This window comes from Achroia grisella, unplaced genomic scaffold (assembly GCF_030625045.1).
Source record: "Achroia grisella isolate CSIRO2021 unplaced genomic scaffold, CSIRO_AGI_Agris_v1 utg204, whole genome shotgun sequence".
NCBI classification, from domain to species: Eukaryota; Metazoa; Arthropoda; class Insecta; order Lepidoptera; family Pyralidae; genus Achroia; species Achroia grisella.
The window spans coordinates 2,537,201-2,549,756 of record NW_026712703.1 but is presented as its reverse complement, the minus strand read 5'-3'; the positions used below and the strand labels follow the sequence as shown (position 1 = coordinate 2,549,756).

The following is a 12,556-nucleotide window of genomic DNA, read 5'->3' as shown; positions in this document are numbered from 1 at the left end:
TACGCTATAAGTTGGGATAGTTAATGTACAATGTATTTTATTCAGATCACTGTTCCTTTTTAAATGCTGTAGTGTCATTAAAATTATATTAGTAACAGACATCCAAACATTTCTCAAAACAGGAGAAAAATCACAGAGTACAATTCAGTCGCCGAAAAAACGGATATAATATAGAAAGAGGTTAGGAAATTGAAAATTGTGCCGCGGAATATAACCCCATTACTAAGGAAATGAGCTACGTGAGTATGTTGTAGAATTTTGCCTCGGAGCTCGGCAGCTGGGAGGATCTCGAGTACCAAATAGCAAATCAGACTCACCTGTACTCTGAGCGATAAGAAAACACCTTTCTGTATAATTTTTGATTCCGCTCGCATATACTGTTTGGATATGACAGCTATTTATTATATATATTATATTGTTTTTTTTTCTCGACTGGCAACATTACCGATAACTGTCTTTGTCAGCTGGCCGTAATAATTAAATACTTTTATATAATTTACTACTCGATTTTTTTAGTGCAATTGATATAATTAGTGAGTTTAAGCTATAAGAAGCATCTATTGTTGTTTGTGTTCATTTTTATATTGTATTTGTGTACAAAAATCGACACAAATATTTCCTACCGGTCAACTGTCAAAGTTCGTAATAAACTTATATTTACATCAATCTTGTATATGTTATCGCGTAATTCAATTTAAATTATTATAACATTCCTTTATTATTACTTGTTTTGTGTTACATGTTAATATTGTGGTAATTTTAAAAGTGAATTCAAGTTGTGCGTCGAGGAAAAAAAAAATTACCCACTAACCAAATATTATTGTAAGTACTAACTGTAAGTTCTTACATATAATAATCTTTAGTATTGTTATTTATATTTAACATATTTACTAACATTACTTACATATTATATATTTATAAATAAATTTTATTGTAAGGAAATAGCACAAGTTTTAAATTCCATTTAATTCCTTTATATTTAAATTTATTACTCAGCATATTTAATAATGATGTCCCGAAGAGCCTGTGATCTTGATGCTAAACTTAAGGTGGCACTCGTTGAATTAAAGAAAACCCAAGACTTGAATAAAGTATTTTTACAGGAACGGGATGATAGTGAAATAGAGATGAAATCTCTATTTGACAAATATGTGGCCCTGAAGGGGGAACTTGTAAACATTAATGTATTCTGTGAAGACCTACGCGTTGACAGGGATAGACTTCAGGAAATTGTTAATGAATATGATCACTGCAGGGACACATATGAGTCAAATCTACAGCGTATCACTCACCTCGAGAGACACCTTAAGGAAGCTCAAGCACATAGTGAATCTATGTTGGAACACAAACGGGTGAGTAGCTATAATAACACCTTAGATCTGTATACAGAATTGTTAAATGTCACTTGTGATCAAAAGTCTACTCAGCCGTTGGTGACCATAGATTTAACAAATACACCCAGCTCAAATAGTTGTACTAGTCAATTTAATAGTGTCAATAAATTAAAAAAATATATAAAAATAAACAAATTTATTAAAAAGTCAGAAAAGTTAGTGAGAACTCATACTAAATGTTTAAAATCTATAAATATTAGAAGACAAAAATTAGACCTGTTACAAGAACTTCAAAATTGTAAAACAAATTTACATGATAAGGATTTAGAACAAAATAAATTAAAGAGTAAAATTCAAGAGTTGGAATCTTTATTATATAATTTAACAAATAAATATGAGTGTGCTCAACATGAAATTAATAACTATAGTAAATCACTGGATAAATTAATAGAGTTGGGTAATTACAACATGGAGCGGTTCACCTCATTGACAGAGAAATGTTGTTGTGAGACACCTGAATCTCCTAAATCTTGTCAATATAGCCCTAATGGAAATAACAATAAGTCAATCACATCAGTCTTGACTGAGTCAATCACTCCTTGTTCAAATTTACTCAATTCTAACTTGTCTTTAAAAACTGATAATTGTAATGTTGCACCAGTACGAAGGACAATTATTTATTCAGATGAATATGGTAAGGGTTTGGGCCGTTCATTATCAGAAAGTTTATCTCAACATGTTATAAATAATTGTCTACCTGGTGCTTCATTGCCTAATATTTTAAATAAGGTGGTTAATGGTAGGTATGATAAGTTAACCACATTAGTCATTGCTTTAGGCAACTGTTTAAATGTAAAAAAAAGTCATGTCATTAAACTTGTAAACTCTTTGCTTAATATTGCTGAGCTGGGCATAGGTAAAATAATTTTATGTGCATTTCCTTACTGTCATTCTCTGACTATTGAACAAAATAAGTTCATATATTATATTAATAATTTAATTTATAATATGACTTGTCGTCATAATGACTTTTTATTTTTTGATAGTAACAAATTTGTTACAAACTTTTGTATGACTGGAGATAGATTTTATCTGCCTAAAAAACAAATAAGAAATATAGCTAGTTTACTAGCTTATAATATAAATGACCCCATTATAAGTAATATAATGGGTTGCACTAATCCAATTAGTAGTATTTGTACTAATGTTAATACTAAACATTCTGAAAATATTGACATAAATATTGATTCTAGTAAGAATCCTTTTATTTACAATAATTTAAATATGACTGCAGATTTAAACTGCTGAAAAAGACAAAGGGAAAGCTATCAGAATTGAAAATTGTTCACCAGAACATACAAAGTTTTCTCGGCTGTGAATTAATTATTCAATTGTTTTTAGAAAAAAATAATATAGATGTTCTATGTTTAACTGAACATTGGCTCAAAGTGAGCAATATGATGTTAAGCTTAAACAATTATAATATTGTCAGCTGCTTTAATAGAAAAATAGTAAATAGAGGAGGTTCCATGATATTGGTGAAAAATAATATAAAAGTAAAAGAACGTAGTGATATTGGCAATCTTTCCGTTGAGTGTTGTATTGAAATTTCCTGCGTGGAACTAGAAAATTATATAGTTATGTGTGTATATAGACCTCCAAATAGTGATTATAATTTATTTGAAGAGGTAATGGAGGATATTTTAAAAAGAGTATTTAATATTAACAAAAAATTTATAGTGTGTGGTGATTTCAATGTTGACATTTTATCACATAACACCACAAAAACTAAATTAATGAGTTTATTTCAATCTTTTGACTTGAGTAGTGTCTTCCACGAACCCACTCGTATCACAGCCACGTCTGCTACTTGTTTGGATAACATATTTAGCAACAGTGAATATTTAGATAAAATAATATTAAACAACCTTCCTTCTGATCACTGTGGTCAATTAGTAATTTTTCCAAATCACGTAAACAAAATTAGGAAAATTAATTTATTAAAAAGAGACTTGACTAGTTATAAGATCAATAAATTTAAAATATCAGTTCGTAGTAAATTAGATTTTTGTCCTCAATCTGATGAACCAAACAAACTTTATACAGATTTCTTCAATATTGTTTCTTACGAGTATAATAAGGCTTTTAACAAAAAAACTATCAGTATTAGTAACAAAACAAAATTTTCAGAATGGGCTACAAAGGGAATTCTTAAAAGTAGAAATATATTATTTGATTTATATGATCAAAAAAAATACCGTTTCGATAGTACATTCGTAAATTATGTAAAAAGATACTCAAAAACTTTTAAAAAGGTATGTAATGTAGCAAAGTCTAATTATCTAAATAAAAAAATTAAAGAATCCAAGGATAAGATTAGGACAGTGTGGAATATTATTAATAAAGAAACTGGCAAAGTTAAAAGTCCATATAATGATTTTACGTTAAATTATAATGATAAACTAGTAACGTCCACAAAAGAAATAGTCAATATTTTTGAAAAATTTTTCGCTAGTATTCCAACTGATATTACGTCCTCTTTGGACTCTTCTCCAAGTACAGCTAAATCATTCCTTATTGACAATGTTGCTTCGTGTCCGGTTACATTTAAATTTACATTTATTGACATTGCTACAATTACGAAAACATTTAAACAATTAAATTTAAAAAATACTGAAGACCATTGGGGCATGTCTGTTAAAGTTATTAACACCGCTATAGATGTTATTGCTCCATATTTAGTAACTATCTTCAATAAATGTATTTTTGACGGTGTTTTTCCCAATTTAATGAAACATAGTAAAATAACTCCACTTTTAAAGTTAGGGGATAAAACTGAAGTAGGTAATTATAGGCCCATTTCTATCTTACCAGTACTAAGTAAAGTGTTTGAAAAAATTATGCTCAATCAGATGCTTCACCACTTTAAAATAAATAGACTGCTTCACAGTCGGCAATTTGGTTTCACGGCCGGTAAATCAACTACTGACGCTGGTGTAGCTTTAATGAAACACATTTTTGACTGTTGGGAGAGGTCACAGGATGCTATCGGTGTATTCTGTGACCTCTCAAAAGCATTTGATTGCGTTGATCATGAAACACTCTTACTCAAATTAGAATATTACGGTATTAGATATGAAGCACTATGCATGATGAAATCCTATCTAAATAATAGAATGCAAGTTGTTGAAATAAATGGTGTAAAGTCTGAGGGAACTAGTATTAAAATGGGTGTTCCTCAGGGCTCTATTCTAGGTCCTTTCTTATTTTTAGTTTACATAAACGATCTTCCTTATATGGTAGAAAAGATAGCTGACATAGTTCTGTTTGCTGATGATACTTCATTAGTATTCAAAGTCAATCGACATATTGATGATATGGACGAAGTAAACGGTTCTCTCTCTTATGTTTTAAAATGGTTTACGGCAAATAATATGCTACTAAATGCAAATAAAACTAAATGTATCAAATTTACTCTCCCCAATGTAAGGCCGGTAGATTCAAAAATCGTATTGGACAATAAATCTATTAATTTTGTTGACGATACTGTATTTCTAGGTATCACATTAGATTCCAAGTTGCAATGGGGTGCTCATATTACTAAATTGGCGAGTCGACTTAGTTCTGCCGCTTACGCGGTAAGAAGAATTAGACAATTAACAGACGTGGCAACGGCTAAACTTGTCTATTTTAGCTATTTCCATAGCATTATGTCGTATGGTATTTTGTTATGGGGCAAAGCAGCTGATATAAATACAATATTTACTTTACAAAAGAGGGCCATTCGCTCCATTTATGGTATGGGTTCCAGGGAGTCATTGCGAGAGTGTTTTAAGGAATCAAATATCCTCACCGTTGCTTCTCAATACATTTATGAAAACATCATCTATGCCAGAAGGAATATAGACAGTTTCAAAAGAGTTAGTGATTGCACTAATAAAAGCTTACGTAACAATAACAAACTGATTTTACCTAAATGTCGTTTGGCTAAAGTTAGTAATTCGTTTTATGGCAATTGCGTAAGGTTTTACAATAAAATACCAGAGTCTGTTATAAATCTGCCAGAAAAAAGATTTAAATGTCAAATAAAACAGTTCCTTTGCAAAAAAAGCTTACTATAAAATTGAAGAATTCGTTAACGATAATAATGTTTTTATAGAAAAACTTTAAATCTATAGCACTGACAATATTATCTGATTACATTAATAATGAGTGCGTAGCGACTTCTATGTTGATTATCGCATGCCTCTTACTTGTTATACTGTAATTATTTATATAAAAAAAAAACATCTATTAAAAAGAGCAACACACAAGTTTCTTGCTCATTCTTCTTGTGATGAATCTGCATTCCGAATGAGTGGTAGAATCAAAATATGACTATTCAAAAGTGCTTGTAATGAGTTTATTTGAATAAAGATTATTTCTATTTCTATTTCTATTTCTATTGATGTCAATATTTTTTTTCAACAGTAACCACATTTGACTACTCGTCATTTCGACGACGTGATGTCTGTTGTGATGTCTACGTATAAATACGTGACGGTTGCTATTTTTTATATCGTAGTACGATGTTTGCTGTTCAAGTGATAGACAATTATTAGTAGACTAACAAATATACGACTTGATACAAATGAGAAAATAATGTAAAATCTTATTCATCAATGCCATATAGCTGGAAGTAATAATCTAATATTTGGTACACATATCTCCCGAGTCAATAGAGAACTCATTTATATTCATGCAACACAGCCTCCTTTTAAGTTGAATATGAAAGGTTATTTAAGGCTACTTGTATTCTAACTAAAAATTTCCTGTAACTCCCAATTATGAGAAGTGCGGCACGCGAGTTGTCATACAGCAATTGAGCATACAGCAACAGGCAGCCATTTTGAATCTCTGAATGAGTTTTATTCTCTGAGTTTAGGTTCAGCTCCCTCAAAGAAGCAAAGAGTAAGTACGGTGTATTTGTTACTAGATGATTTCTTAATAGTAGGGGATATGACGTGAGGCGTGAGGAAAACAAATCTCTGTGTAAATCATCATCTAAAATTTGATAATGGCAACGTTAGATTAAATGTAGATTTTAATCCGGGCATGGTTTGGCATATGAGCAAAGTACAGGGACTGTCTAAAACAGAATCCTGGATAAAGCTCAACTCAGTTCGAAGCTCTTAAACTTATTAATAAAGTCAATGAAAAGAGAGCTATTGTTAAAAACGCCATGAATGGTTTACAAATACGAGAATTTTTCAGTTTGAAAGTTTACAGATTCAGTTTTTAAACTAGCCTCCGTTTATAAAAACATATCAGTGACATGTGATGAGGATGCCACTGTGAATGAGAAGAAAATTGCATTATAGACTACGGACTATCTCAGTGCATTGGTTGAAGATCGTGAAAAGCTTCCTATGATGAAGCTGACAAAAAGAATGCCCAGCGAATTTATCTACTGTTCATTATTATATAGATAGCTCTTTAGTAAATAATGAACCACATGTTAATGTGACAATAATAAGACTTCTTACGACATCAATGATGACATTGAAATTAAGTCTATTGATGAAAGGGAAGTCAATTTAAAAAAAAAAATTTGATAATGAAATTAAGACCTTGGTTAACAAAATTAAAGATTTAAAGATTAATTATCTATTATAATACGTTTCGTTAAACCTTCCATCGTACATTCCTACACTAATTGAATGAATGAATGAATGAATAAATTATTTACTTTCATGTATACGTAGCCACGTTACAAAATATGCTTCATTAAAAGAAACTACCAAATTATGTAATTAAAGAACAACTAATGCCAACAATCATTAATTAGATACATACAAAATATACAATCACATACATCGAAGTAATAAGTTATAATCATACATTTTAAAGTCACATGTTTTCAATGACAAAATCTAATCATATTTCTATCACAACTTATAATTAAATTATACAAGGGTTTATTTAAAGTGGTATTTTATAAAAGTTAATATAAATTGAAATTTTTATTCTAATTTACGAATCCCTAATAAATAAAAATATATTTATTATGTCTAGTAATAAATATAGACCGAATCCTTGCGATTTCACCTTACATAAGTATCATACCGATGAATGCTTACTTACTTATTAACAACTAGCTGTCTATGCGACTACGTTACATTAAATTTCAGTATTACTTTTAGCAAATACACTAAGAATATTATGTTATCTAAAGTAATTATTCAAGAATGAATTGCAAAATCTTTTAAGACGGAACTTCGGGAAAATTAATATTGCTCCATTGAGCTTTTTTTATCATTTAAGTCACTAGCTTTAACCCAGGTAACTTTTCTTTACATAAAAGATTTTTAAATTATAACTAACAAAATCCCTTTCGGCTATCAAAGAGTTTTTGCTTTGCTTTTGAACCTTGAAAGTTATCAATGAAAACTCTATTGTTTACATTTAATAAAAAAAATATTTAATGAAAATTTTAATAAGTTATAACATTTATATTTCAGTAAAAAAAGTAATTTCAAAATGTAAAGTGGTGAAATATATCTTTATATATTCAGAACTTTCATACTGCGTGTTTACTTTTGTAAATGTGAGCATGGCTATAATATTTTTTATTGTTGATTAAAAAATTCTATTATGGATTATAGACTAGTGGAGAAATGGAATAAGGATGAGGCCAGTTTAACCCATTGTGATAATTTTAGTAGTAACTATCTATGGCAGTTTTTAGAAGGAACTATACATATAGAGGTTAAGTTTGTAGCAAAAATGCCAGAAGTTACCAATATTATTATGGACTCCTATAAATAGCTTCATCATTATATTATTTATAGACTGAACTAAATTACTCAAGACGATACAGAGACAAAGATACGATATAGTCTCAAGGTAACCTGGGTCGATGTTATGGATACTAAATAACTGACTACTTAAGTATATTTGAAATATTTTTCGCATATAATATATGTATGTATATATAAAACAAGCAGACCAATAACTGATGATGAGAACGATTGTACTCATGATCCCTATCTACACCTTTTAAGTCAAACAGATAACTTTCTAGTAATAAAATAAAGGAGGCATCAATGACATGGCGAGTGTTATAAGATTTCTGCAATCCCCAGAGTATTTTCTTGAACAAATTTCTGAGATCTTCATATAAATGGAAAACGTAACGTCAACGAATCACGGAGTCAATCAATCGCGCCACCCGCGTGTGTAGCGGCAAATCGAAAAATCTCCAAAATGTCTCTGATTTACTCAACGTAGATGAAGAAGTGTCGTAAACACAGAGAGGGTAAAGTACGGCGCGAGCCGCGTAAAAATACTCTTCATGACACACTCTTTTCTCTCCTCAATAATCTACATCAGGGAATCAGGGTACATTATTTATTTGGATTCTTTATGCCATGTCATGCCACATCAATTTCCTTCAGTCTACTATGGAAATAAAATGTATACTTTACATGCGGTATTGAAATTAAAGTAACTTCAATATATGTGACATACCCAATTATAACCGTATTTAACGGACAATACATTCTAATTACATATTGTAATTAATTTTTCTAAAAGAAGCAATTATAATTCATATATTTATCTAACATTGAAAACAGTGCCTTATAAATAATTCTTATGATAACATTATTCATTGAAGAATCTGTTACTAGCAAACATATATCTGAATAAAAATATTCATGTCTAGACTTTAAATGAAGCCTATCTGGCTTTACTGAACGGCATTATAATTAATTAACTCTATTATACGCGGCTGGCAACATATACGTTAATCGCCTTATTAATAGTCCGACATCTTAATTCAATCTTATTTTTTGTATATGTATTACATCATATATTGAAATTATTTATTATTATTATATTAATATATTAGATACTTCTGTAACTATTACCTTACTTCTCTTAAACGGCTGCACTGATTTTGTTTTTAATTATACTTTTCCGAGTAGGACGATATTTATCCATTTATGATATATAGGTATACGATATAATTCACAAACTTCTGATAAAATATCTTACTGATTAAGCAATTTTAAATTAGCCAGTAAATTTTTAAACTCACACGACCAAAATACTTTATTTCAAGGTCTATATCTTCACCGTCTTTAAATAAAAAACAAGTCAACAGAAATAAAACTCCACTTTATAATTTAGAATCTGTTTGTTGTGGCGGCATTACAGTATAATTTATGCAAGGCGTTCATGTTTTATTAGTAGAGGGGATAACTCCGCAAGCTTTTCAGTTAATCTCTGTAACAACTTTAGCAAGGACACCCTTGGAAATTATTATTTTATTCCAATATTTATATTCAGAACATCGCGTAGCAATAGTTAAACTGTTGATATTGCTGGTATGTTTAAATTGGAAAGTATAAATTGAATATTTTTATATATTTATAATAATAGAACCATCAGCGGCTGATATTTTACAAATGACTAGAATATTCATTAAGAATTTTGAAAAATACTTAAATGTAAGATCGTGAAATCTATGAAAAAGATAAACTTAGCCAAAAAAGTATTGTGTGTAATAAATAAAGTAAATATATTTAAATTACTTGACTTGTCCATAATGTATATTTAGTTACTTTAGTCAACACAATATTATGTCTAATAATTTTTGTGCTCGTTTTTTTTGCTTCGTGTGTATACCATAATTGACATGCAGATACAAAATAACCTGAAACGTATGTGACATTTTACTTTATTTTTTGTTGTCACTCCCCTCTTCCCCCTTCAATCACACGCATAATCATGCCTGTCAGTGCTATGTGTTGCGTGTAAGTGGGGCGCGACGCTATCGCTACGGAGCGGAGTACAGAGAGCATAGGTAACTTATTATACGTCGTCGTATGTTGCCTGTTTATTACCTTGTGTTCCACCTCTTCAATGAGGCGTTTCGGCGCTATTATTGTCAGGTTCTAATATTATTTTGGGTAATAAAGCGTATACCGCATCACCTTTTTGCAAATAAATGATTATATATAATTTCAAATATAATATTGGTATAGTCCTAAACTTTCAATTATATCTTGTACAATTCTTTTTTTTTTAAATTAGAATGGCAACATGCGGACACGGTAATGGCCAATCTGATAGTAAGCGATAACCGTTGCCTATGTAAATGAATAATCGTAATAAAACTACGCACACGTGATACCAGCCACGCGTTGCCATCCTAGAGGACTAAGATATCAGGCCCCTTATAGTGTAATTAAGAGAAAACTAAAAACCAACCAAAGGATTAATTTCTATCAGATTCCCTTGTTAGTCGTGCTAAGTAGTGACTCAATCATCGTATTTTTTTTTAATGGTTTACCACTGTTAAATGTAGCACTCCGTATTATAACAATATAGCATAGCTGATGACATCAGCATGTTTTCTATGCCATTTACATAAAAAATATAGTCCAAATATAATAATAATAAAAAAATATATACAATTGTGTAAAGCAATCACATCTAACAAAGACTTGGACATCTTGCAACTAGAAAGAACTTTTGTAACTTCAATGTTCTACAATTTGAACGTTTTGCAACTTTAATGTTTTGTGGCTTAGACGTTCATTTGTTATTTTGCACTTTAAATTTTACGAGACCACAAGTGTAACTAAGCTGTTAACGCTTAATACTACCTCTTGGAGAATCTTAAAAGAACATCATGTAGGTACAGCAGGTGCAAAACTGAAACTGCCACGTAGACGCCATTCACAAACTAGACACGGTACAAACTGTCATAACTTGGCACTAGAGCGTACTTGGCGGCTAGAACTCACACTGTTACTAACTGCATTTGCGATATCAAAGTAGACGTGTTTAGTACGTGGATGTAATACACGTGTTTACACATACATATCAGCCCAAATTAATTTATCAAAATTTAATTAATAAAAATTTTCGTAATGTATGTAATTCATGTTAGTTTCAACTCTGTATTACGCTCTACAACTCACAAATACAAAAATAGACTTTACGAAGAAAGCGGATTTCAATGGGCGGTCTTATCGCTTCAAGAAGCTTCAACATGTATTGGAAGATATATGGTTCGTTTTTAAACTGCATACCAAAATTATATCTGCTTAAGCTTTATAAAGTAAAGAATATGTAGTTCCTAAATATACCTTTTGTAATAATGTTCCAAAATTATTCTAGCGAATTAGTTTGCATGATTTACAAAATTTTATAATAATTGATTACGCCATGAAACTGTATCACATCAAATAACTCTCTTTCATTTATAATAAATAATAGGTTACAGGATTATAGGATTGAGTGACGGTAAAAAATAATAAATGCAAAATAATTTAATAGCTAAATTACTCGTTTCCTACTGAGTATTTACTCTCTCGAGTAAATACCGCAGTGCATGCATACCCAACCCTGGCACGCATTGTTGCGCCAGAACAGACGCTACGAAATTGTGATAGGTGTGTGTACAGTGATGGACATAAATATATACCTATATCACGATTATTATTACAGAGCAGATGAGTCTTAGATACTGTTAACTGCCATCGAGTGAATGCAATATTTTTTGTCACTATTTGGTGGATATCTAACACAGCAGGGGTGAGGTTTTCGTTATCTCTTGTAGTAATTTGTTATCGATATTTCCATTACAGGCGAGTTAGTCAAAATATAAATTGGTACATAAAGATTTTTTATATCGGTCGAACTTTAGCCAAGTATCTCTCTCTCGGTCTAAGTCTGAGTAGTAGTTTCTTAGACACAAAAATAATAGTCTATCAACTGAAATCTGTATCAACTAAAAACCTTATCCCAATCACTATTTTATTACCCTAGTATTTATTTGTTTATCTTTTATCTTGAAAATGTTTTATTTCGTTAATGAAGTATTCATTTCTTACATTATGATCTCATATTTTAATAACTGTTTTATTTTATTTTATTATGCTTGTACAAAATTACAAAAATTGTTAAAATATAGGTACTGCAATAAACTTCTCAATGTCGGATGTATTATTAAATTCGTGTTATTGCTATTTGGTCCTTACGAGACCCATAACCAACGATAAAGTTTTACTTGCATGTATTGATACGTGACACGGTAACACGCACACATTATTATTTTTTAAATTTGACCCACACACGCATTTTTATTACACAATGGAAATAAATTAAGTAGACTGTATATAAATACTGTGTGGGTACCTCAGTCTCATCTATTTAACCCTCAAGCAGAT

The 12,556-nt window shown here is 30.3% G+C and overlaps 1 protein-coding gene across 1 annotated transcript; it reads left to right on the top strand.

The window, feature by feature from the left end:
* Positions 1-435: 435 nt before the first annotated feature.
* Positions 436-3,356, top strand: LOC131841979 (uncharacterized). The gene is made up of 2 exons (XM_059190404.1): positions 436-822; positions 1,104-3,356. The coding sequence occupies exon 2, from the start codon at positions 1,128-1,130 to the stop codon at positions 2,640-2,642; it is 1,515 nt and encodes a 504-aa protein (XP_059046387.1). The 5' UTR covers positions 436-822; positions 1,104-1,127; the 3' UTR covers positions 2,643-3,356.
* Positions 3,357-12,556: the final 9,200 nt, after the last annotated feature.